Genomic DNA, 27668 nt, shown 5'->3' on the forward strand with positions numbered 1-27668 from the left:
AATGATTTTTCACTAGGCATACGTAATTTTCTTTCATACATATGTATGTAGCTTTCCTATATGTCCTATTTCGCTCGCTAAAAAATAAATAATCAATAAATCAAATAATAAAAGAATTGATATCTCTATTTATGATATATCTCTCTTAATAATTATCTGAAAAAATAATATTTTATAAAATTGTTATTTGTAAGTATTTAATATTAAGTACTATATAAATTAAATGAATTTTATGATCGATTAATAATCGGAAATTACCGAGAATGTTTTAGAAGAAATTGATACGACATAACGCGGGAAAGTAATAGCTTGGAATATGGAAAGAAAAAAGAAATCTAATTTATATACTGACCTACATAAATTCCAAAAAGTATTAACGCACTGATCTATATAATTTCTTGGAAAATTTTTGCTTTCAATGCGAAAATAAACGATAAAAAACTTGCTTCAACATGACACTGCATAAATTATACACGAATTCCGTGCTCGACAACGGGAAAGTGTTTATATAAAATATTACATGTATCTATCTCTGAGAGCATAATTTTCTCATATACATATCTACACATATGCATAAGTAAATTTTTGGAAGAATCTAATGTTTTTTTTTATTTTAGTATAGATTTGTAAATAATGTATTCTCTTCTTATCTTTAAAGAAAAAAGTATTTAAAAACAGAATTTTTTCTTTTGACTTGTCGTATGTTTGTCATGAATTATTATTAAGATTTATATAGCATAATTTTATTAATGTTTTATATTAACGTTATTATATAAAACACGTAATTATACATAATAAATATGAGTAAAATTATTTTTTATTCAAGGTTACTCGATATTTATGTAATATTTAAATATATGCAGTATTATTTAAAGATTAATAAGTTATATTGCAGTGCCATATATACATGTTTAATGAATAGATATTGAAATTTGTTTGATATTTTATTACGTAGAGTTCATTTAATAATTCTTCTTTTCAATGTATTACAACTTATCTTAAAAGTCACATCTCATATGTGACGTCATATCAATTTCAAATGTAGAGGGCATTCAATTCGCGGCGACGCTATAGGCATCTATCAATACGAAGGGAAGTATTACCTAAACTCTTATCATGAGTTTAAATATCAGAAATTTACCAACGACTTGCGCCATCTTATACGCGCAATCTATTTCATTATGTTCATGACAATGCCTAAGATTTTCAAATTTGAACGTTAAAACTGAACGAATCGATCGACTGTCATAGGATTTGTTTCGAATGATGTGGTTTGCAGTTTTTATTTATTTCTTACATTATCAATCGAAAATAACATAAAATTCTATTTTATTTATAGATTAAGATATAAGAGGATATAAAAGATTTTAGAATTAATTTGTAACATTAACTTAAAATTTCATAATGTCAACCCCGTCAAAATTTCATAATACTGAGTTGGATATAACATTATTGAACACTCCTATGCCAAAGGCTTCATCAACAGTACAAAGAAAGTCTACGTACGCTTTTTTTTTGTTGATATTTGACATAGATTTAAGATAATTTAAAAAAGTTAGATATGAAAAAGTAATTTCAACCATTGTATTTGTAGACTTGAAGACAAGTATCTTGGTAGGAATTTTAGAAATGAGAACTTTGTACCGTCTTCTTTACATGGCAATAATATGTTATTAAAGTCAGATGATTCTTCATTAGGTATTCTTAATAATATATCAACTTGTAAGTATTACAATATGATCCTTATTGCTTTAATTAAATGTGATATTACTATTATTATTTTTTAGTATTAGGAGAAACAAGTGTAATAAATGATAAACAAAAAAAAAAATCTGATGAATTGGATGCTGAGCAAGAACTTGCTAGGAAGTTGCTTAGAAAATGTAGCAATTTTGAAGGTTTAACATCTTCTGGTAATAAAAAGATAAATCTCTTTAAAATATATACATAGATATATAACATATAAAATATTAATATATGCTTATATATTGATCTTTTATAAATGATATTATCTTCTAGGTGATAATAAAAAGGATGATGTTAATATTGAAACCTTAACAAATTATTATAATCCCTCAGATCATGTTGATGGTAATTCTTTTACATACAATAATGATAATAAGTTGAAACAACAGAACAGTACACAAACATTACATGTTGAAGGCAGATCAAACAGTGTAAGTAATGATAATGTGAAAAGTGAAAGAAGAAAGTATAGAAATTTGTATATTATTTTATTTCCAGGTTGTATTCGAACCTAATGAAATAACAGCTCGTTCTTCAGAAATGGGTAAAAGTGCCGAGAAATGTGTATCTTCATTCTCTTCAAAGAGTGCAGGAGGAATTAGTTTTGATGCAACAACTGCTGAGCTGATGGCACAATTTAACAATGAAGAATTTCAGTCTATTTCTCAAATGACCAGTCATTTATTAGCTGATGAATCTTCCTGGAAACAGAACTGTTCTTATGATCTTCCTTTGGCAACTAGTTCAGAAAAAGAATATTTAGATTTGTCATGCTTTTCTGGTATTATTGGAGAATTGGATCTATCAGTAGAGTAAGTTCTTTGTAATAAATCGTACAAAATTTATTATTAATCAAATTTATTGATCATCCAGATCTAACGCTGGACGTAAAGTATCTATTGGTGAATTTTTCAAAAGAAAATGTGGAAATATTGGAGACTTGTCAAATGATATTGTGGAAAGACCAACTTTAGGATTATCTATTAACAGCCCTAAAAAGAAAAACAGATTAATACCTTTAGTTGATTCAACCATTGCAGATGGTAACTTTAATATCATATAAATTATTTTTCCATTTTTTTAAAAGATTATATTTTAGGATCCTTGACATTCAGAGAAAAGGAACAGACCCATCTTACAAATTCAACAAAAGATGTAGAAGAACACAGTATTATGAGTTTAAGTAGTATTGCTCAAGCTTTACAAGACATTGATAATTGTACTCCACGAAGATTAGTAGATCAACTTATAATGGCAAAAAAGAAAAGGAAAGAGTTTCAATTAGAAAAAAATGACGACAAAGGCAATACATACACGCTTTTACCTTCAAGCAGATGTTCTATGCCTGCAACTCCAAGTGCTCTTAACATTAAAGATAATAAATCATCTAAACTTTCGTTAGATAGTAAAACCATTAATAAAACAATAGAAAATAAACAAATTTTGCCAAGAATGTTATCATTTACATCTGATTTTGATATACATACTAAAGATACTTTGGAAAAGATTCCTCAAAGAAAGTCATTAAAGAAAGAAAAAACTGAAAAGAGTTCAATAAGTTTCCAACAGCAGGATACTGGTATGTACTTATTTACTAATTAAGTTAAACAATTAAATTGAAATCTATCGTGATCATACTATATTTCAAATGAACAAATAGTATATATCAAAATAATATATTTTTGTATATTAATCGTATTTTAGATGAAATAAAATTACCTGATATACAGTCAATTTTTAAAGATAATAAATTATCTCTATCCGAAATGAAGTCTGATAAATCAGGAATGGAAAGGGAAAAATCTTTCAAACAAGAAAACATCTCATATACATCGAAGATGGACCATAGTGTTGCTCAAAAATCAACAACTGTTGAAGAGTTATATTTGGAAACAACGTCTCAGTCACATGGTAAAAAAGTTTTGTAAAATACAACTATACTTTATTATAAAAAACAAATTCTGATGCCAATATTTTTCAGATATCATTATTAGCAGAAATGGTCAAGAGATTTGTAGTTGCATTGTTGGTATATCAAGAGAAGCAGATATTGCATTAACGAATACGGGTGATAGATGGATAATCTGCTCATTAGGTACATACCAATTACAAGGAAATAACCAAAATATAATACTTCATTTGCCTAAAGATACAATTCTTATAAAACCAAATTCAACTCGATCTGTCAAGGTATACATAAATAAACATAAATCATTGTACTAGTATAATACTATATTTATTAAAAGATGTATATATTTAGATTGGTGTAAAAATAACAAAGAAAACTAATCCTGCAATAGTAATATTAAATATAATAACAACTGATATGGTAACAAGAAAAGAATCAATAATTAAACACATGATCTATATTGAATCAGAAGAACTTCAAGTTAATGTATTAACCCCTTTTAAAAAACCAGAACTTAATTTTGGTAGCATTATTGAAAATACTATGGAAACTTTATCTATTACATTACAAAATAAAAATAATGTGATTCTCCCTATAATACTATCTGTTGTACATGTAAGATTCTTTTTTATCATTTGAGCTAACTTAATCATAAAGTATATTTAGGAGCTTAATTAAAATGTATTTAACAACCATAGGATGGTCCAAAATTTTTTAGCATAAATAATTTACAAGATGGTTTTACACATGAACTTAAGCCGCGAGAACAATTTACCGCTGTTGTACAATGTGAAGGGACCTCATCATTATTAGCTTCAGGTAATAGCAATACAAGATATGTTGATTATTCTTTGTTATTTCTTTTTAAATAATTATTTTTAATTTAGCAGAATTATTAAAAAATCAATTAATCAGCATAGAAGCTAAACTATTAATACAAGTAGATAACAAGAAAGATAATGCTGTGATGATAAAAGAAATACCATTGTATGTAAAAATAGGCTCAAGCAAAATACAAGTTGTTGATACAGAATTACCTATACAGATTCCCAGGAGACAAACTAAATCTCTAACTATCGTTAATACAGGAGAATTGCCTCTTCTAATAGCAGCATTCATAGTGCAAGATGAAAAATCTTCAAATCGTATTGAAGATTTTTCTGTTAAACCTGAAACTTTAACGTTACAGCGTAATGCAACAGATAGATTTTTAATAACATTTAAACCATATTGCTGTGATACTCATGATAGGTAAGTAATATTTTAAAAATTAATCTTTTTATAAGTTTACATTTTTCTTATTGTTATTTATAAGTAATAATGGGATTATTATAGATATGTTAAAATTAAACTATCTATTGGTAATAATACTTATTATTACTCTGTAATTGGACAACAAAATGTGGAGGCAGAAAATGAAAGTTATTTACGATGCGAAACACCGCAACAAACTTCTGATGCTATTTCTCCGAGTTCACCGCATAGCGTGTTATCCAGCAGGTAAATTCTATAATTATACTACTTGTAGTAGCAGTAAAGAAAATTTTAATTATTATGTTAGATCTGGAAGAAATTCTCCAATCAGTTCAATATCTGGCTCCACTGTTGCTGGGGATAAAATTCCTATTAAATCAACACATGCTGCTTTAGTATGGGGTTCTGTAAAGCCAAGTAAAAGTGATACTAAAGAATTCACCATTCGTAATATAAGTGATAACAGAATAAAACTTCAAGTTCAGATATCCGGTAAAAATAATAGTTTTCTAGTAAGTATAAATAGAATTGCAGTACTGTTCTAATGATTAGTAGTTTATGTTTATATAATAAAAAATAATATTTTAGTTTCTTAAAGATCATCAAACAACAAGTCCAAATATTGTGCTAGTGTTACATCGTATGGAAAGTAGAACACTTTCTGTTGTATTCTGTCCACATCATGTTGGTGCAGCTATTGGAAAAATTGTTTTTAAACATTATGAAATTAAAAAAGAAGAAAACGAATCACGTTCCTCAAAAGCAGTAAATATTTTCCTCATGTAGAAATCCTTTAATATATAATTAATTATTAGTTGATATATTATAGCACATTTATCTTAATATGATATTTCTAGATATTATTGTATGGTTATGGTGGTTTTGGCAGAGTCATTATTTCTGAAATATTTAAGGATATTAATGGTAAAATGTGGTTGCCTCTTGGTAAATTACATTCTGGAGAAATTTTAAAAGCTAAAATCAAGTTAGAAAATATTGGTGATCTTCATTCATACGCTAAAGTCAAGTTAATACCAAAAGGTTTCTTTTTATTTGACTTCGTTATTTGATTCTTTACTTTATTTTTTATAAGTTATTGAAATAATAGTTTTTTTCAGCTATTTATCCTTCCATGGTTTCTAGTTGGCAAGTAAATCCAACAGAACTATTATTAGAACCAAAAGAAACTCAGTGGATTACATTAGAGTTTCAACCAAGAAAAGAAGATTTAATATTATTGCAACAACGTTCTGATGTATGTCACGTAGGGACTATAAATATTATTTATGGTGATGAGCCGACACGTTGGCGAATACGTCGATTATATAATAAAATAAAGAATGCAGGTGATTTAAATGGAGGTGAAAGTGAACCATTTAGGAATATAGTTTATCCACTCTGCAAAGTTTTTCCTGGAGAACAATTAATGCCAGATTTAAATTTAATTAATGATACAATAGTAAGTTTAATTATAATATATTCAATATTTTGTCTGCAATAAATTTTTTTCAGTTTAGATATTAATATTTCAAGTTATGTATAGCAAAATCTTAGTGATTTATGTCATGGAGTGAGCCAACATGAAATAATATTAACTGTGGAGACCAATGCAGATGAGACATTATCTATGATTCATGATAGTGCAGATGAATCACAGATGTTTTATTCTCTTTATAGTGACAACAGTCATGTGGATGTGGAATCAAGTGGAAAAAGTTTTTTACCTTCAGAGTAAATAATTTGTTAATATCTATTAAAAATTTAAAAAAAAAGAATTTTTATTACTTAAATGTTAATAGCAAATATATGAAACTTTTATTAGTAAATTAATTATAATTCTTATCTCTATATTTTGCAGGACAATAACAGGAGGCTGTGTAAATAATGTACGTCATGAACAGTATGATGATTATTTTACCGTATCTCCTAATGTCGTGAACTTAATTCCTTCAATAAAAAATGAAGCAATTGTGACTATTTTAAGTTCAAGCAGAGTAGCACAACCATATGAAACTGTTTTATCGAACACAGATGTACTTAGTATAGTACCAACTGAGGGTATGATACCAGCTGGTAAAGGATTTCCTTTAAAAATCAAATGCAAACAGAAAGTTCAACGTAATTTAGAAGCTACACTTAAAATATACACTGAAAATCACAGACAAGATGTAAAGATAAAAATAGCTGTCGTACGGCAATAATTTGTGTCTTATAGTAATAACTTAACATTTAATGTACAGATTTTAATACAAGTATTTTTATATTTTATAAAACCGATATTTTAATGTTAATAAAGATTTTTTTTATAAATTTTACAAAAATCTTGAGATTAAATCAAAATTTTTTTTGTATCCAACTTATTGGTAATCTTAAATTGTGCTTTATACATCTTGTTCAAAGCTTGAATTATTTTAACCATATTTTCTACATCATTGATGCCAGAATGTAGTCTACCATTCATCGAAAGGTTCAAATGAGAAAGCATATCTATTAAATTACGAGGGAAATATTTACATGATACGCAGAATATTTCTTTCAAGTTTATCCATTGATGGAATTCTTTTGGTAATGGTAAATTGTCTATAGCACATTGATTAGGTAACATTGTTTTTAAATCCCAATTGCCACATGTTACAAAAGCACTTTTATCAATTGGATTAAAGTAATTATTGTCCTTTAACCAGGTACAGAACTGAGAGAATACAATTGGAAAGTAAGGTTCATTGTCAACCGTTTCCTGCATTATTCCAGTTAAATCTGTGCAGAAAGATGTGAGGTTAGGATGCATCCTGGGCTTGATGTACCGATGAAAAATATTTTCGATTTCAAAGTCCTGCGTGTTTAATACTATGCAAGGAAATTCAATGATCTCTTGAGGCACTATTAAAGAGTTTTTTTCACAAGTAGCTTCAAAATCAAGTACAAACAAATAATTAAATTTTTGCGTAACATTGATTACTGTCTTTGAAATTGCACCAGAACGTTGTAAAAAGATTCGATGAGCCATCGCTGACTCTTATGAGAAAGTTTTACTTAGCACATAAAATGTATGTATTCGTACGTAATATAAACTAATTTTAAAGGTTATATTGTCGAAGATTAATTCGTAAAGTAGAATTATTCTCTTTTTTCTATCAACATAATATACATAAATATATATATATATTGCATATATATTTTATATATATACAATCAAAACAGATGTTCATAATCTAATTAAAATAACCATGTAAATTTTAGGGAAAAAAAAAAATTCTACGAAAAAGTCTGTGAAACTTCGAACAGAGCGAAATTCAAATCTGGGAGAAACGAAGATCGATAATTAGCATCAGAATTCAATAACTTGTCCCAATTTTTTTAACCGATTAAGCAACATATCGCCACGTTTTATCGTATTTTGATAAACCAATCCTCGATCGCAGCTAGCATCAGGCGGTTGTCCTCTGTCACAACCGGATGCGCTAACGGTAACTACAGTACCAGATACTTTATCAATTTTACAATGTAATCTACCATTCGCAATGAATCGTGCCATTTCTTGTTCTATATAATCCTCAGTAACGCCGAATTCGATAGCCATACGATTTAAACTGAGCGTACGATATGCCTGTAAAAGTTGCGAATATGCCTTTATGCGCATCTCTCGAACGTAATACTGATAGTGTGGACGAAGAATAGGATCAAATTTCATTTCCATTTCTATCCATGCGAGATGTTGAAAGAAATCAGCATAATGACAATCATAGAGACTATTTAAATAATCCATGTAAGCTGAACATTCGATCATTAAAGATTGCTGTAGGATACCATTATTATTGAATCGTTTATCAAGGTCTGATCTTGATAAAGAGATCATACCGGCTAAGACAGTGTACTGTACGATATCTTTGAACGGTAATAATTCGTATGATTCGAAGGTAGGAATGCAATCTAATAAAAGGGAAACGGCACGAGTGAAATTTCTTACGGCCAAACAATAGAGCGCTTCGTATGCCTTCAATTTATTTCGACAACACCAATTGCTACCCATATTGCAGGATACTAAAAAGAAATCATCGAATATTAAGTTCGTTTGTTCTTACATTTTTTAATTAAAAGAAAAGAAAAAAAATGAATAAATGAACAGAATCGTTAACGTTGACAGTGTTATAATGAATGAAAGATTGGGAAACTCGAATTTTATTATTTTTATGACGCGCATGTAAGTATTTACGTTTATGAATATTATTTATGTATACCTTCCATCAAGTCGTTAATATTCTTGACTGTTTTGCCCATCGACGAAACGTTGCTTTTGAAATAAGCTATTCGAAAAAGACAGAAAGCTGCTTCTGCTCTGAGACCGGATGAATTGTTCGTATCTTCGAATATAGAAGTTGCAATACTGTTAGCATGATCGGTATCACCGATCTTACATGCGTATTCAAGTATATCTCTCCAATTTCCTTTAGTTTCTTCCTCGATATTCAAATTCGTATTGTCCGTTTCTAATTTTTCCCATGCGATTACATTAGCCTGATGCATTTCGTTGTATAAATTTGCATCCATTTCCCAATAGAAATCTTCACATACATCTTTATAATACGGTGCCATATTGTTACGCTTTATAATATCTAAAAAGGAATTTTTCAATTCATCGTCTCCCCAAAATTCGCTTAAACTCAATTTGAATCTCATTTTAGGTAGTAACATATATTCAGGCGTTTGATCACGTAATAATTCCGCATCGTTCGCTGATCTTTCACTCTTAGTACCCATTATCGTGATAAATTCAATAATTTTCGATCGTTCGTACGAATCACAAATGTTCGTGATATATATATATATATATATTTTAGATGCAAGTTCTCTTTTGACAGATCTTTTATGCTATCTCTTTTCAATTTTTTAAATTATCAAACGTTTCATTTTGTAACTTTGTAACAACTTTTGTTTGCTTTGTTGCGATTGGTTTGAATTCTTGAACCAATAGGAACGCTCTATTCGAAAATATCAAGATGTTAATTACGCCATATTTAAGTGAAATACAAAGCGCGGGATCGTAGCTAACCTTAGATTTACTTTCTAATAACGAGCATTTGAGTGATATTATGGCTTCTGATAACAAAACATTTACGAATTTACCATGGTAAGTTTATCATTGTAAATATTTTTGATGAAACTTGTGCTTAATAATACTTTCATGTTCTTTTTTTCAGGGTTGAAAAATATCGACCTAAAAAGTTGGAAGAACTCATCTCTCATGAAGAAATATTAAAAACAAGTAAATATTTTTGTAATAATTAATATAATGATATATATACTAATCATTTTTCTTTTATATTATTTTATATGATTCTTAGTTAATAAATTCATTGATGAGAATCAACTTCCTCATCTTCTACTTTATGGACCACCAGGCACAGGAAAAACCAGTACTATATTAGCTTGTGCAAGGAAACTTTACAAACCTGCGCAGTTTAATTCTATGGTATTGTTTCTTTTATATTAATATGTATTGATGATATTAACTTTGTGTATATCTTCTGTAATATTATAGTATGTATGCATAGGTATTAGAAATGAATGCATCTGATGATAGAGGAATAGGTATAGTCAGAGGACAAATATTAAATTTTGCGAGTACAGGTACTATGTACAGATCTGGATTTAAATTGATTATTCTCGATGAAGCAGACGCCATGACAAATGATGCTCAAAATGCTCTTAGGAGAAGTAAGTTAATTTGTAATTAAATATAGTTATAGTAGATATAAAAAGTATTATAATTTCTTTTTAGTTATTGAGAAGTATACAGAGAATGTACGCTTTTGCATTATATGTAATTATCTTGGTAAAATTATACCGGCTCTTCAGTCAAGATGTACTAAATTTAGATTTGGTCCTTTGCAATCGGAACAAATTTTACCAAGACTAAATGATGTTATAGAGCAGGAAAAGTAATTTTTAATTTGAATATTAAAATAATTATTTTACAATTAGGAATAGAAATTTATAAGTATATTTATGATTATCAGTTTAAAAGTAACAGATGATGGGAAACAAGCATTAATGACATTGTGCGGTGGAGATATGAGGAAAGTACTAAATATACTTCAGAGTACTTGGTTAGCTTTTGGATCAGTTACAGAGGAAACAGTATATTCTTGCGTTGGACACCCTTTACCAGTTGATATAAAAAATATTGCAAACTGGTTGTTAAATGAATCTTACGAATTATCCTATTGTAGTATCCTTTTGATTTTACTCAACAATTTTTATTATTATTTTGTCAATTTTTAATAGTTTTCTTAATGGATGATAAGAAATACAAGATCTAAAAATTAAGAAAGGACTCGCATTGCAAGACATACTGACTGAATTGCATCAATTTGTACATAAAAGTAAGTGTATATTGTTAATGCAATTAGAAAGATTATTTCTAATATAAAAATATTTTTAAGTTGAATTCCCAGATCACATACTCATAGATTTAGTGATAAAAATGGCTGAAATCGAAAAGAGGGTAGCAGTCGGATGTAGCGAGGCAGTACAATTAAATGCTCTCGTGGCGGCTTTTCACAAAGCACGAGAGATAGATTTTTGAAAAGTATAAATCTTACATACATACATATTTATTCAAAAGTCATCCAGTTGAGAACTATATTTATGTCATAAATTGTAAAAAAGAATAATTAATCTTAATTGAAAATAAAGTATTTATTATTTTTTTTATCAAATTTGATATATTTGTTTTGCAGATATTTACCGTCAGTAACCAACAATGTGTCAGGTCGCCTCTATTTATACAATACGATAATATCTTATAATCTTTAATTACATTCTGTCGTGAATCTTATCTACGAGATGGATCTCCCCGAATTGGATGTCAAAATCTACAACGTAAAATCGGTAGAGTCATCGTGTCATTCTTTCCATAAATTTCCCTTAGCTTGTAAATTCATCTGTGCCTATCGCTTCTCGTATACCGGTAATCGCACGAAAAGTGTAGACCTCATTCTCCGGATGATAGTTCTTTTCAACAGTAAGTTTGTTGTGTATGTAAAACAATATATGTACATATAAACCGTATATAAACTGTCTTGAGAATACTTTACCGTCTTGACAAGTATTGTCCGATCTGCACGCGATTTGCTGATCGTTATTTGAAGATAATTGTTTATTAAAAAAAATCATGTTGAACACGAACTATCTCGTAACTGAAAAAACTTGTCATTGACGAGAAAGAAAGTCGAGAATTTATCGTGTAGCTCTTGCGTAAACTCTTTGCAAACTATGAAAAAAAACGTCGATCCCTTTGAAAATTGTATTTTAATTTACTTCGGCATACATATTTATATATCTGTCGAGCGATCGATGGAACTAACGCTCCAGTTCTTAATGTCAAAAACAAAAGTCGACGTTATCGTAATGTTATACACGGTAACGTGGTATTCATCGTATTCATAAATTCGAGAAATATGGCTCTCTGTCTCTCTCTGTATCTCTCTATCTCCTGTCTCTATGTTTCTCTCTCTCTCTCTTTCTCTCTCTCTCTCTTTCAGATAGCGTTGCGAAACCATCAAAACTAGGTAGTATCACTGTAAACCTATATGCGAAGTCGGCAAGTGGAATGACCTAGCGTTGGTCCGACGAGCCATTAATTTCTACACTCTTCCTCTCCCGTCTCTTCCTGCCGCTCTTTCCCCCCACCACTTTCATCACGCGATGCAATACTCCCCGCAAACTCAGCGTACTACCATGATATCTCTCGAGTAGTACCGCCAAATTTTTAATGAAAGTGCTCCGACATAAGTTTATCGCTAATTTTCGCCCATTTCATTATGGACGTGCGTTATGCAAAGCGGTGGACGTAATCGTACGTGCTTTTGCACGTTGCTGTATCGTGAAAGAGGGTTGGAGGAATGGGATTCAAAAATTCAAAAAAAAAAAAAAAGAAGAAAAAGGAAGGTTAAAGCAAATTTGACTCATATATAAAAACTAACGAGTTAAAATACTATGAACGAATTGAAAATAGAAAACAAACTTTTTGTAAATTGTACATTGTTACCAGTGAATATTCATGTATACATTGTTATATATTTGTTCTTCATCGTTCATTATCGAAAGAGAGGGGGCAGAGAGAGAGAGAGAGAGAGAGAGAGATAGATAGATAGGGGGAAGAGAGAGAGAGAGAGAGAGAGAGCGTAATACATTTCTTACGAGTCGATTTACAAAAATTAAAAGTAAATAAAAGTAAAAAAAAAAAAGAAAAAAAACAAATAAAAATATACAATTCCGACTGACAGCGTATAAATAAAATTCATCCATGAATCCACGTTTCGTATTTTACAATTTTTTCTTGATCGAACGTCAGTTTTGCCCAGGCAGCGTTGGAAATAGATTGTTTCTTTTTTTTTTCTTTTTTAATTTTTTTCGTTACTTTTATTGATTTTTTTCTTTTTAAATCAACATCACGTATTCGTCGAAATCGGTAATTAAATAACACTCAGGAACGATACCAAATCAAACTTTCGAGTTAATAAGAAGTTCTCGAAGGTGGTAGGTAGTACGTCGACGGCGGCGTCGGTGCCGACGTCGATTCTGCCAGCTATTTCAGCTTGAAAACTTCACGTAGACGTGCCCGCGTTAACTTTCCGCTTCGAAATAACTAATTCAATTAGTATATCAGTGCCGATGTAAGGGTTAACTACATCCACGCGTTCGCGAAGTGTACGTAATCCTCGTTCTGTGACTTAACTTTGACATAGCTAATCCCTCTTAAACTTTGCTTCTCTGACCTGGACACGTTCAGTTTCTTATTCTCCGTGGATCTGTAAGAAAGAAAGAAAGAGAGAGAGAGAGAGAGAGAGAGAGAGAGAGAGAGAGAGAGAGAGAGAGAGAAAGAGAGAAACACTTTTGCAACGGTGGAAGTCTGACAACGACTTTTGCACCTCTTCGACATTGCGGGTGTAAAGTGCGTTAAGCTTGCCTTTTCGACAACGTAGAGTGACTTTCTTATTAATAGGAGAGGTCGAGAGAGAATGGGAGAGAGAGAGAGAGAGAGAGAGAGAGAGAGAGAGAGGAAAAAATAGAAAAGGAAAAAGTTTAACTAGAAGTTCGATAGGTGGTTCGGACGAACGTCCGCGAAAACACTTTAACGTGTTACGTGTATTAACTCATGATGGCTACGTGGTTTCGTATTAAAGTTTTCTTTTCATTGACAGAAAGGAATGGATAAGAATCGTATTTAAAAATGATTACAATATTTATTCCAATCGATACGGCCGTATTTTATGGATTTTTTCTTTTTTTTAACTTTCCTTATGCCAATGAAAATTGAATGAAAATAAGTTATCTTCGTCGTGTCTTTTTTTTCTTTATCCTTTCTTGTTTTCCTATTTTGTTTTTTTTTGTTTTTTTTTTGTTTTTAATGTAAAAGTCAGACAATGCAATAAATTATAAGAATATAATGAACTTATTATGCAGCCTTCCCGAGAGACATGAATCACGAATGTGAATCATGTTGTCGTACTCGTTTCGTGTTTTATTTTTCTTTTTTCTTTTGCACTGTTAGCGTGGAAAGCACATTTGTATGAAATTTTTAATTGAAGAAGGTGAAAACAACTGACGTATGATTAATTCATTCGTTCAATTTTAATATAAGAAGCTTCGTGATAGTCAACTTGTTTCACGTTTTGCCACTTTGTTACAATCAAAAATCAAATCGGTTTAATCCCGTCATGATTCGAGCCGTAAAGGTATTGACGTTACAGGAAATCTTTACGAATAGCACATTCACTGAGCGAGTCGCATTCCACTCCTTCCGTGAAAGTGTGGTTCACCCCATGTTGTCTCATGATGGAGCATTATTTTATATATTAATTTGTATTATTCATTGTCTTTTTGTCCTTTCTTTTACTTTTTTTTCTTTCTTTCCTTTTTCCTGTTAACAAATTTTCCATGCATCTCATTTTTATTCTCGTTGAATTTTGTAGTGAACGACACAGATCGTTCGAAGGAGGAAGAAGAGAGGAAAGAAAGAGAGAAAGAAAGAGAGAGAGGGAGAGAGAGATAGAGAGAGAGAAAGAAAGAAAGACAGACAGAAAGAAAGAAAGAAAGACAGGGGTAAAACGTTTTGAACGATATTTCTTCGGCGAAGGCATCGTCCGTCACTCGTTGCTGTTTCCTCGAATGGGTAAGTCCTTCAAATATTCCGACGTTCTCTTAAACCGTTCCGTGATTCGCCCCACTTTGCTGTCCTACATTTTTCTCTTTCACGTAAATTCGTTTCGTCTCTACCCAAAGCTGCGTGCATCGTTCTCCGAAAAGAGAGGAAAAAGGAAAGAGTAGGAACAAAAAAAATATTTCATTTGATTTAAACCTTTACAAATTGAATCCTTTTTCTTTGGATTTTTATCGGCTTTTTCTCTTTTCGATCAAATTCGATGACAAGCCGAAAAACAAAGAAAGAAAAAAAGAGAAAAGGAAAGAAATTTGACAAATTACAAATGGAAACAGGATGATTATACACTATAAATACACACACACATATATATATATATATATATATATATATATATATATATATATATAGATCTATATGTATATATAGATATGTACGAATGGATATAAATATTTATACAAATAGATATATTAAAAATATTATGAGAAAAATAATAAAACACGATTCACTTTCTGTCTCTCTCTCTTTCTCTATTTGAGTCTTTTTGTATCATGAGTACCTTTCCATTTAGTAATACGTGACTTGAGCTCTAAGTTTATATTTAACTTTGTATAACGAGCGCTTCTCATCCAACATTACCTCTTTAGGCATCTAACGAAGAAAATTATGTCTGAGCGTCTGGTGACGGAAAACGTTTGCGTTTGTCAAGGAAGAGAAAGAGAGAAGAGTCGTGTCATAAGTGTCGACTCTCTAAAACTGTCTTTGCATATTCGTGATATTAAATATAACGTACTTACTTTGTATTATGAATTTGACGATCATTCGGTACCTGTGTTAACTTTTATATGACTATCAAACTACATATATATGTATATACATATGTAAATGTAAAACTATGCTTGCACTCTCATATATCTACCTCGAGATTTTGTAATCGTCGTTATCATCTTATTGAATAGAATTCAATTGACGATATTAACGGTAACGATGAAAATTATTAACTTGTACGTATATACATATATAGGTATTTATTTACAATGGACATATCATATACGTCCTATTTCAATATCATCGTGATCTTGTTTTTCACACATACATACATACATACATACACACACATACACACACACACACACACACACACAAATTAAACAATTTTTTTAATTTTTATAGTATATCAAAATCTCGTATCGTCGAGTCAGTTTTATGATTCAATGGATCAATGGATTTTAAATGTGGCATATATCGATAAAGGATTTTTTAAGTTTCTAATAAAGAAGAAAAACAAAAATTAATTAATCTTTTTGACACTTCATATTATTTCTCAGAAATTTTATTTATATACATGCATACTTACGGAAATAAATACATACGTATGGTATCTATGTAGATTTGTTATGCACAATTTTAAACGATACACCTGGAGGCAGGTAATTTTGTTATTAATATCGCGTAAATATCGGAATACCAAAATATAATGTTCGAAGGATATCGTGGTAATATCCGATTAGTAGTAGCTCGATACGCTGCGGTCGAATGGCGCATATCCGAAACGCGTATCATCAGAATATTCCAATAGTAAATTATTCCTACACTGACAGCTCCACTACATGATCGCTTGCCACCGAATCGGCTCAATTGTCCTCTGTATAAATTGATCGTCCCTAGTTATGTATAAGCGTGATCGTTACAAAAACGAAAACAACAATAACGTTTCTATGATATTGATTATATTTCAACAAAATTTTTTAAATATCATCAATTGCTATTTAACGCTAGGTATATATTTAGAGGGAAAAGAAAGAAAATAAAACGGACAAACAAAAATACCTATGTATTATCGGTTACTTATGAAACTTTAAGAAGAGTTAGGAATAGAAAATGGGTGGATCGTAGACCAGGTACAAGCGGGAACTTCGAGTATCATGGATGAATTTCTCGTTTCGAATATTCTCTCGTATGTGGAGTCATACAAATGAATTCAGAGATATATATGTTCGTAACGGGTGAAGGGAGGATTCGAGAGTGTCATCGTCGGTCTCCGTTTGGAATTTATCGTTTCGCATTAATATGTAGACTTTGAGAGAGACGGAGAGAGAGGGAGAGAGAGAGAAAGACAGTGAGAGAGAGAGAGAGATAAAGAGAGAGAGAGAGAGAGAGAGAGAGAGAGAGAGAGAGAGAGATAGGTAGATAGGTAGAGAGAGAAGGAGAGGGCGAGAGAGAGAGAGAGAGAGAAAGAGAGATAGGTAGATAGATAGATAAAGAGAGATAAATAAAGAGATAGAGAAAAAGAGAGAGACGGACAAAGGATCTCTGTACGTTCAAAACATTAATGGTTTCGAGTTTCATTTCATCATTTTTTGTTCTGCTTTTATTTTGCTGTGCGTTGTGTATTTTTTTGTTTTTTTTATCTTTCCTTTTGTTTTTCTTTTTTTTCTTTTTTTTCTTTTTTTTGTTGATCCAGCGAATATTTTCGCCTTTGAAAATCACCTTGAAGTTCGCTTTCGACTCTAGTTTACAAAAGCTATCGCGACGATCGACCCGTGCGTTACACGAAGCTAGTATTTTTTGCGATCTCGTGGAATAGCTTCGCTACCGAGAACTCGTTGTGTGCAAAGGGAATGAGAGAGAGAGAGAGACAGAGAGAGAGAGAGAGAGAGAGAGAGAGAGAGAGAGAGAGAGAGAGAGAGAGAGAGAGAGAGAGAGAGGAGTGATTTAAAATAGCGAAAACCGTCCTGGATACGCCGCGAAAAGAAGTTCTACGTACGAAAACAATTTTTCTTCTTTTCCTTTTTTTCCTCTTTTCCTTTTTTTTTTATTTTCCTTTTTTTTCTTTTTCTTCATTTTTCCACCTCCTCCATCTACACCCCCCTTCTTTTTTGATTCGGTTTTTCATTCTTTTCTTTTATTTCTTGGCCAATTTCAACGTAACCGCGGCGCGGAAATTATGTGGGATTTAAATGACCTACTATACGTCGTCTCGAAGGAATGAAATTAAATTCAGTGAATAGATCGACCGATTTATCTCCCAAGTTAGGCATCAGGTTTTTTAATCAGTTGCGAAAGAACGATTAAAAAAAAAAATAGAAAGGAAAAAACATGAAAAAGGAAAAATATCGTTTTGTTTCGTTCGAGTTTTCGACTTAGTTTTTTTTTTCGGGAGGAAAAATGGCGGAAACGCCATGTTGTCCCGAGACACCATCTTGTCATTGGGTTCGAAATATCTCTGATAATGTTCTTTGACTTTACAACGATGAAGGAATAAACGAATATCGTCCTCTCTCTCTTTCTTTCTTGTCTTTCTTTTTCTCCTCGAATGAATTGAAATGTATATATATATATATACACATAAAAGCGTTTCTAATCTTTGTATTGATAATTTAACCGCATGAAAATCCACATCCATGTAATCGAGATCGTACGTTTCAAAGTTTTTGCCTCCTCTCTCTTGTGGACAAGAAGAAAAATAGAATTTGCGATGGTGAATAGCGTCGCGATGCGGTCGAGCTTTAAACAACGAGCTTTTCGGTAGAAAGCTATGCTCGTTCAGCAAGGAAGATAGCATCGATGGATGGTTGAGAGATGGTGCCTCGGCATAAAGCCTCGCAACGAAATATATTCGCGAACGCGAGCGTTTTCCAACGGTGATGCCGTTCTAGCCACGATCAAGGGTTGAGGGGTTGCGGTGATGCTTGTGGTGGGAGAGGAAGAGGGAGAAAGAGAGGGGGATGAGTGGGCGTAGATTCACGGACGATTAGCTATATCTCACTTTTCGACAGTCGTCGATTGAAATACCGACGCTAGCCTGAATAGACAGAGAAGTGGGGTAGGGGTGTATGGGGGTGAGATGTGGTATTCAGAGGGGTGCGTGTGTTCAATCGTTCTTTCTCTTTCTCTCTCTCTCTCTCTCTCTCTTTCCCCGTGTATATATATATATATATACACATATATATACCTATATATAATATATATGTATATATGTATATATGTATATGACTCTCTGTACACAGTCGAAGAGAGAAGTCGTAGCTCCGAGCGAAGTACCTCGTAGTCGCTGAGATTCGTCGCCATTTGCATCGATCCCGCATCTCCGGCTATAAATGCATTTCCACCGACAGGTCGAGAAGCAGATCTATTTGCTATTTTGCGATTAATACTTCTCACGTCAATCTCTCGATCGGTTTAAATTCTCCTATAAACTTCGAGCTTCGAACAAACGATGTGGTTATTTTCCCGATAATTTTTGCTAATAACTATGACGTAGATTTGATACGTTGTATAGAATAAAATACTCGCTAAATCAGCCAATAGAATTTATAAATCCTGAAAAACGCTAGTAACTATATACTTTATATCTCAAAAACGATGACAAAATGGAAAGATTTCTTTGATATTGTAACTGTTGAAGTAGATTTTTATAAATGAAACTAAACGATATTTGGATCTAAAATTTCGGTTCCTTTAAAACATGAAAATACTTTTACGCTTATGATTTTATCCTCCTATCATTTTTCATGCTCAAATTAGACAAAGAACGGAGACAATATGTTAGCATAATTAGTGTCATTATTTTTCGTTTGTAAAACATAAGTGATATCCATAGTGATATTGATGCATGGAAACAATAGACAGGTAATTGCGAATCAGAATGATTAATGCTACCTCATTGAATTATTCTTTTGGTCTCTCTTTCTCTCTCTAAAAAAAGAGGAAGCGAGGGAGGGAGGAAGGGGGAGAGAGAGAGAGAGAGAAAGAGAAACAGAGAGTATGGCATTGTCGTTATTTCAAGCATGTTCTGTGTTTTATCGGTCTGTGACTTAGAACGATCATATAAGCATCCTTATATGTACGTATCTGCACAGTTTAGCAATGGACGTTCTCTAAACCGCATGCATTTTCCACTTTATACTCCTAGCGCACGGTGCAAGGTTCATCTAATGCATTGGAAATAGCGTTAAATTCGAGTGAACGCGGGATAGTTTTTTTATCAAAATGTGCTCGAAGAACGGAATACAACGTAGGTAACTATTCGTGTAGAGAAAGAGAGATACCAACAAACTAAAAGTTATAGATCATGATAAAGTTAGGAAATTCGTGACAATTCCTCTTGTTGTACGATTAGCAAGCAGTGCGATACCTATGTATGTATCCTCTCTATTCTCGTCAGTTCGAAGAGACAATCTTTTTTTTTCTGGCTATCAGGAACAATTTCAGTGTTCTGGACTATCGCTAACGAATAATAAAAAAAAGTGTCGCATAAAGCGAGCGACTCTCTCATCGTTGTGTCGTAAAAGCATCAAAAGTGCGATACTCGTATCGATATTTTTTTTCTCTCTCTCTCTTTCTCTCTCTCTCTCTCTCTCTGTCTCTGTCTCTACCGAGAACGTCATAAACGGGACAAGTTAAGCTCGTCGCCTGTTATATTAACGTTGAGTTAATTCGTCAGAGGAATGACGGGTTCGCCCGTAAAAGATCGTAAATAAAAATCGTTCAAGCGTTGTTGACTATATGCGTCCTGTTCGTTGAACGAAGAAAGCAAACATCGAATTTCGTTTTGTATCGGCGGATTTGCATTCGCGTCACCGCGTCTCCCGAGCTCTTTATTTGTAATAAACTGTCGTCTCATTCGGTGACAGTCTTACGGAAGTGCAGTTATACGCGGCATGAATTTATAGATGCGGTTACAGGTGGCTATAACGTTCTCTCTCTCTCTCTCTCTCTCCCTCTCTCTTTCTCTCTCTTTCTCTCTCTCTCTCTCTCATTGTTTGCATTCCGCTTTCCATATTCCTTAAACTCACGCATACAAACTGAGAGACACGCTCGCGTGCGGTGTAGTGGGTTCAAATATCACGTTGAAATGCGTTCGAACGAGCGGATCTCGCGAGACAGCCGGGAATTTAGTTTGCTGTGGAGGTTAAATACTTTCCCCTCCGAGCATATTCGAGACTACTCGAATACGAGAAAGAGAAAGAAAGAAAGGTAGAGAGAGAGAGAGAGAGAGAGAGAGAGAGAGAAAGAGCAAGAATGACAACGGATAAATACGTAAATAAACGCATGAATATTATTTTCTTTCCTTTCTGATTAATGTTGGCATTTGCGTTTTCTACGACACTAAATACAATCCTTTTTTTATTTTTCTTTTTTCTCTATCTCTTTTCGTTTTATATGGGCGGGGAGTTAGGAGGGGTGCGGGTATAACTTCCGAACGTCGAACGGAGCAAAGAGAAAAAGAATAAAAATTGGAGGTGGGCGAACCGTTTGGAACGTTCGAGCCATTTTAATCACTACTACTCGGGATAAAAATTCGTGTTCCATTCAATATCGCGATCGATCGATTGACAGATGAAAAAAGAAAAAATAGAAAAAAAAAAAAAATATATATATATATATATAAAATATATAAAAATAAAAAGTTCGAAAAAACATTCTAAGATCGGCTTCCAGGCAGTATGTTTTTTGACAGCAAGATATTCGTGATCGGTTTAATGATGAGTATTTCAATTTTTTTTTCGAAACATCAGAGAAAAAAATATTCTACATCTATCAGTCGTTAGCACGCCATACTACGAATAAGAGAAAACCAACTGATATTTTTTATCCAATTGTGAGATTATTATTATCCTTTATTTATCTAGTTTTTCTTGTAGATATGCGCTGAGAGATTGCTGTCACAATATATATATATATATATATACTTCGTCAATGATAACGCATATGAATGTAATTGATTTTTAAGCCTCCCCCCTGTTATTATGCAACTTCTTGAATATTTGCCTATACGAATTTATTGCCTATCACAAGGGGCTAAAAAATAAAAAGAAAAGAAAGTTTCTTAGTGATAAATGTTGTTCGCAAGCAATAATTATCAGAGATCATTAAAGATGCATAAAATGATATTTATAATCGATATAATCGAGTATATAATTATGTATAATTATAACGATATTTTTATAATTATATACTTATATAATTATTCAATTATATATTAATAATAAAGATGATTGATAAATTGAATATAAAAGGTTAATAATATTTTTATATCAATGAAAAATTGTCTATTAAATTTTGACCGTATTGATGTCGCACGCGCAATATATTTAACGGTAGTATCGACTGTTTGAATACACCTTTTTCTATATACCGTTCGTCTCTTTCACAAAGTGCATACTTTATGAAAGTCGTACTCGAAAGAATCGATTGATTGCCGAAGTGCTAACATTCGCGTTCGAACGACTTGATTCCCTTTTTCCTTATCGTCGAGACTCTCTTTACTCTATTCCTCTTTTCTTTTCGTTTCCTTTCTTTTTTCTTTTTTTCACTCTTTTTTAATAAAACTTTTTTTCTTTTTAGTTATGAAAAGAATATTATATATATATATATATATATATATATATATATATATATGACCATTTTTGAAATATTATTTAATTAATTCGAGAGATATTGAATCCACGGTTGAAAGAGAGAAAAAGAAAAGAAATAAAGAAAATTGAAAAATTCAGAAGAGAGCTGAGCGACGAATGATTAAATCAATTTGTACTGTATTGTGACACTATATAATAATTTCGTCATTGTAATCTATTATAATTTTAGATACCTCTTATTCTTATTACGTTTTATCGTTATTGTTCGTTCGATGTTTTGACAGTTACAGAGTAAAAGGTCGACCACTGTCGTTGTTATCTTCATGTGAGAAAGATGAAGAGAAGTGTGTTGAGAAAGCAAAAACGAGAGAGATAGAAAGAAAGAAATAAAGAGAGAGAGAGAGAGAGAGAGAGAGAAAGAGATAAACAGACAAACAGACAGACAGACAGACAGACAGACAGAAAGACAGAGAAAGAGATAGAGAGAGAGAGAGAAAAAAAGAGAGAGAAAGGAGGAAAGGAGGAAAGGAAAGAGGAAAGAGGAAAGTGGGAAACGCGTCGTTTTCTCTCGCTGGTTACATCCAAGCGGATTTATCGAGTGAACACGACGTGCCATCTCGATAAGAAAGTATCCGCTAAGAGACTTCGCCCTGTTTACATCGATCTCATGCCGTTCTGTGATAGAAAGACTTCCTAGATCATTCTGAAAGAGTGGATAGTAAAGGACAGACCGCGATACAATTCATCGTGAGCAACGAAAACGATAAAAGCGTACCGATGTGGAAGCGTATGAGTTAGCAAGTAGATATGACAGGTACACACAAAATCTATATTGTGTGAGTCATCTAATGTTTCTACTAGAAATATCTTTCTTACTTTTAAGGAATAGAGCGGAAGGAAAGATCTGAACTACAGTGTCGTTTTATACCGAAGGTAAATAATATATCATAGAATGGGGATCACACTTTTCTGTCATGTATTTTCCTTATGCTTTAAAAAATCACTTTTAGTATTTGAAAAGTATTCTAGACAGAGACTGCCATAAGATAGATAGTCATACTTTTCTTCTTTCTCTTCTCTCCCCCTCTTCCCCATACACACTTTTCTTCGTATTTATCATGATATTTACTTAGGAATATCTTTTATATTGATAATAGAAAAATATTGTTTAAACGTTTCCCTACGAGGCGAATTGTCGATTGCCAGTATGCAATTCGTTTTACGGTATAATTAAATCCTGTGTTAATCTTATCATTTTACCGCAGACTTTTAACATTTAACAATTTTATCCATAATTATGTGAAATTAATATAGAACGAATTATAAATGAACATATTAAGTCAAAAGAGTCATTCATTGACTATGAGAATATTAATATATATATATATGATTATACGTCTACATTCATTTACAAAAGTAGTTATACAACGTGTTAAAACTTTTAATTCCATGATTTCGAATATTTGTTGGTTAATCAACGTTACATTTAATATAGAACGAACGTTCAAAGTTGAGGGTTGATTATAGTTAGAGTTTAGTAAAGAAAAGGTTAATATCAACGATCAAACCGCGTTTCATTATCGGTTCTCGTCCTATATCAAAGTCAAATAACGCTGTGCAATGATCGGAGTATTAGGATCTATGAACGACCATTTGGAAACACCGTATGCATTGTTGATATCCTTTCTCTCTCCCTCTCTATCTTTTTTTTATGTTCTTTTTTTTTGCCGTTTATTAAAACGTTGAATGCTATGGTAGTTACAGGTTACCAGGACTGAATTTATTTGTAACGCTATAGAGACCATCAGTGTACGGCGATTCTAAGATCAATAAAAACACATAATTGAAGTAAATATCAATATTTATAAATTTTTTGATACTATCATCGTTACTATACAATAATATGAAGATCCCCAAATGAGATAAATTCATTAAACATGATTATACACTTCAATTTATCTGTTGTAGATAATATTTTAAAATAATATATAATATATATCGTATAGTGAATCTGCTTGCACGTTGGCACTCTGTATCAATGATATAATATTAGCACGGCATTCAACATGTTAAACGACGAAATAACAAATTTATTTATCGTTCTGCGTCTGATAATAATTAATTATGATATTATGGATTGATTATAATCGTAATGAATAGAAGAAGATTATTGTTATTGTCGTTGTTGTTCGGTTAACCTATTTTCGATAAAAAGAAAGAAAGAAAGAAAGAAAGAAAGAAGGAAATGGCTAAGAACGACGGAAATATTCGTATGTAATGTGGAATAATACAAATCTAAATAGGAGTTGCCGATTGGATGGATAGCAAGGCTTAACGATCTCATCACTGAAAATTATGAATTATTCCTATCGCCCTTCTACTATGTATCTCCCATTGGGCTGTTCTGTTTACATACATTTCTGTTTCCCTTTCCCCATCCCTATCATTCCCCCAATCCTTCTCCCCTTCCCATTCTCTCTCCATTCCACCCTTTCCCCCTATGTACCCTTTATCTCGTAGCACTGCTGTTCTTGTTTGCCGTAGTTTGCGTTCAGAATTTGCTTACAGAGACGGCAGTAGGCATAAAGACAAACAGGATCGGTAGGGACGTTCTAGTAGGTCCTCCTTTAAGTTCGTAATGATTTTATAGGCTAACATCGAAACGGTCTCGTTACAAAGAACTCTTAGGATTATCCGATGGATATGTCGATCTTTCTGGGGACTATTATAAGGATTGAGAATTCAATAATCGTTTTCGATATGATCGCGTATAATCGAAAAATTCAATAATCTCTTTTTTTTTCTTTTTTCTTTCTTCTTTCTTTCTCTTTTTCTTTTTCTCCAAAAATATAATAAAAATATATTTGTATAGTCTCTATTTTTTTTTTTTTTTTTATAAAACATTTTAAACCCTTACCTTTTACAAGAATGAGACAGATTTATATTGCTTCCGATACTTCGAACGAATGATCTTCCTTGTTTTTTTCTTTCTTTCTTTCTTTTTTGTTTTGTTTTGTTTTCTTCGTTTATTCCGAGTGAAAAAGTAAAATAGAAAATTTTGTTGGGAAAAATTAAATAACATTTATTTGTATTTTCTTTCTCTCTCTCTCTCTCTCTCTCTCTCTCTCTCTCTCTCTCTCTCTATCGTTTTAATCGTCATCGTTGTCGAAAACGTTCATAAAATTAATGATCACCTGCCACCCCCACGTGTCCCACCCTTTAACAAACACATACCATTTTGGCGATTCGCGCGCGCATCAAGAGCTGGCTTTATTAAAGTGAAAGAATGAAAAAAAAAAACAGAAAAAAAGAGAAAAAAAGAAAACTCCTATCGTAGAAAATTATTTATCGTTTATAAATCATTAGGATAATGTTCCTGGTCGGTTAAGTAAACGTACGAACGAATGAACGAACGAACCGATTAAAAGGAGATAAAGGTATGGTGAGCTTTTACTCTCGCGCGAAACAATGCGATCTATTGTTTGAATTTTACGTGTGAGGAGGGTATATTCGACGAAGAACAATGTTCGTATGCATCAAGGAGAAATATGCGTATCTGTTGTGTGAGTACATGTGTATATATTATATATTATATATATATATATATATATATATATATACATATGTATGTGTATGTATATATATATGTACACATACGATGAGAGAATGGCTCGTTGAACATCTAATATAACACTTATATATGCGTCTCTTTGATTCATTAAGTTCACTTTGATGAATATTATATGGCAATAATAGGGAGTGTGGAGGAGAAGGAGGAGGACGTCTGCCGAAGTTTTTTTTTCTCTTTTTTTTATTTATTTATCTTTTTCTTTTTAAAATTATCTTTTTCCTCTCCATGAAAATTCTATTACGTTTGTACGATTTTCGAATAAAAAGTATACGTGTTCTCGCTTCTTTTTTTTATTTCTTTTTTCTTTCTTTGTTGGCCTAATACAATACCATTTAATATTAATCGCTTGAACATAGGAATTTAAGAAATAAATAGAATGTTTGCAACTATCATAGGATAAAACATTATTGCTTTTCATCGTATGTATGTATACATATATACGTTTTCATGTACGTACTTATGTATGAATATACGCATGTATTACATAAATCTAAACGCATACGTCGATATTCCGTAGCAACAACGATTTCAACACTTGTTACACATTAGGCGATAACGAGGGCCAAATTCAACGCATACCTCTTGCAAATTTTCAATGCCGTTGATCGGTGAATAACCATCGACGTTGGTGGCAGCTCGTACTCGCTTTTGATTGCCGGATGGAATTCAGTTTTGGAAGTTAAAGCATTTAAAGAGTAGCGTAAGGAACTTTCAAACGTATGCAACGCGTTAGGAACTTTCTAAGGCACTCCGAGTTTCGAGAAAGAGACAGAGAGATAGGTAGATAGATAGATAAATAGATAGAGAGAGAGAGAGAGAGAGAGAGAGAGAGAGAGAGAGAGAGAGAAAGAAAGAAAGAAAGAGAGAAAGAATCTTCGCAGCATTCTCGAACAGTGACGTAAATCTTTCTTGAACTTCCTCGAGCTCGACAGATGCAACAAATTATCGTTCGATCTTTTCGCTTACGATGGCACTTTTTTATTGTGTACGTATGTACCTGTGTATATGTATGTGTAGATATATGTCTCCCTGTGTTTGTTAACGGTACGTTAGAATCTCTCCAAGTACTGGCAAAGCTCGATTTTCCAAGTTCTCGGGTTTCCTTCCGTGAAGAGGATTCGTTGAATTTCGAAGAGTACAATCGCAAGCGAGTGATCTTATAGTATCAATGATAAAGGATGATCAATACCGATCCTTTTTAAACATTTGGAAATTTGTGCTATCTTGTGTTTAGCCATTCGCAATTTCAAATGAGATCGTTTTTCCTTCTGTCTCGAGAATAAAAAGATAGTAAAAGGGTGGAATAATGAAACATTTGTTATTTTATAATCATAAAAGAATTTGCTTTTTGCATTGTATAGAATTAAAAGTTATTTCAAACTTTTCAAAAGAATCGGATGGATGATCGATTCAATTACTTTTTTTTTTCTTGCTTTCTTTTTGCTTTTTTCTTTCTCTCTCTCTTTTCTATTTTACGTCTTTTTCTCAACCAGAGTTTCGTGAGTCAAACTTTTGAAAAATAATCTAATTCTTTTCCTCATACTTTTTTTTTTCTTTTCTTTTCCTTTTATTTCTTTTCTTTTCTCTTCTGTTCTTCTC

The 27668-nt window shown here is 32.0% G+C and overlaps 3 protein-coding genes across 10 annotated transcripts; 2 read left to right on the top strand and 1 right to left on the bottom strand.

Annotated features, from left to right (window-relative positions):
• Positions 1 to 1093: 1093 nt before the first annotated feature.
• LOC124950435 lies at positions 1094 to 7224 on the top strand. Of its 7 annotated transcripts, XM_047497109.1 has the most exons (20): positions 1104 to 1271; positions 1340 to 1502; positions 1595 to 1722; positions 1788 to 1913; positions 2020 to 2177; positions 2245 to 2558; positions 2620 to 2789; positions 2834 to 3325; positions 3451 to 3657; positions 3728 to 3936; positions 4007 to 4270; positions 4354 to 4474; positions 4543 to 4906; positions 4991 to 5155; positions 5217 to 5421; positions 5498 to 5674; positions 5767 to 5950; positions 6028 to 6368; positions 6453 to 6640; positions 6768 to 7224. In XM_047497109.1, exons 2-20 carry the CDS (start codon positions 1405 to 1407, stop codon positions 7108 to 7110), a joined length of 4254 nt encoding a protein of 1417 aa, XP_047353065.1. In that variant the 5' UTR covers positions 1104 to 1271; positions 1340 to 1404; the 3' UTR covers positions 7111 to 7224. The 7 variants fall into 7 exon arrangements, with proteins under 7 accessions (XP_047353070.1, XP_047353069.1, XP_047353065.1 ...); XM_047497108.1 differs by having other exon boundaries at positions 1104 to 1502; XM_047497110.1 differs by having other exon boundaries at positions 1104 to 1502; positions 4546 to 4906.
• On the bottom strand, positions 6670 to 9667 carry LOC124950638 (26S proteasome non-ATPase regulatory subunit 6-like). Its single transcript, XM_047497606.1, is given in 3 exon segments — positions 6670 to 7951; positions 8291 to 8939; positions 9137 to 9667. Coding segments are annotated over 3 exon segments (1893 nt in total). The 3' UTR covers positions 6670 to 7238.
• Positions 7832 to 14172, top strand: LOC124950437 (replication factor C subunit 5). Of its 2 annotated transcripts, none has more exons than XR_007101362.1 (11): positions 7832 to 7956; positions 8150 to 8376; positions 8468 to 9110; positions 9882 to 10037; positions 10108 to 10172; positions 10252 to 10379; positions 10462 to 10624; positions 10689 to 10848; positions 10927 to 11292; positions 11353 to 11498; positions 11650 to 14172. XR_007101362.1 is itself a non-coding variant. In XM_047497115.1 (11 exons), exons 4-11 carry the CDS (start codon positions 10000 to 10002, stop codon positions 11493 to 11495), a joined length of 987 nt encoding a protein of 328 aa, XP_047353071.1. In that variant the 5' UTR covers positions 7832 to 7956; positions 8150 to 8376; positions 8468 to 9110; positions 9882 to 9999; the 3' UTR covers positions 11496 to 11628. The 2 variants fall into 2 exon arrangements, 1 of the variants encoding a protein (XP_047353071.1); XM_047497115.1 differs by lacking the exon at positions 11650 to 14172 and having other exon boundaries at positions 10927 to 11138; positions 11215 to 11292; positions 11353 to 11628.
• Positions 14173 to 27668: the final 13496 nt, after the last annotated feature.

This window comes from Vespa velutina, chromosome 7, assembly GCF_912470025.1.
Source record: "Vespa velutina chromosome 7, iVesVel2.1, whole genome shotgun sequence".
NCBI classification, from domain to species: Eukaryota; Metazoa; Arthropoda; class Insecta; order Hymenoptera; family Vespidae; genus Vespa; species Vespa velutina.

What these genes read in the sequence shown, in the direction of transcription:
- LOC124950437 (XM_047497115.1), top strand. Translation starts at nt 10,000, where the DNA reads ATGGCTTCTGATAACAAAACATTTACGAATTTACCATG. An exon ending in ACATTTACGAATTTACCATG is followed by an intron (nt 10,038 to 10,107) that starts GTAAGTTTATCA and finishes TCTTTTTTTCAG; the next exon opens with GGTTGAAAAATATCGACCTA. An exon ending in TCAAAATGCTCTTAGGAGAA is followed by an intron (nt 10,625 to 10,688) that starts GTAAGTTAATTT and finishes ATTTCTTTTTAG; the next exon opens with TTATTGAGAAGTATACAGAG.
- LOC124950435 (XM_047497108.1), top strand. Translation starts at nt 1,405, where the DNA reads ATGTCAACCCCGTCAAAATTTCATAATACTGAGTTGGATATAACATTA. An exon ending in ACAGTACAAAGAAAGTCTAC is followed by an intron (nt 1,503 to 1,594) that starts GTACGCTTTTTT and finishes TTGTATTTGTAG; the next exon opens with ACTTGAAGACAAGTATCTTG. An exon ending in GAATTGGATCTATCAGTAGA is followed by an intron (nt 2,559 to 2,619) that starts GTAAGTTCTTTG and finishes TTGATCATCCAG; the next exon opens with ATCTAACGCTGGACGTAAAG.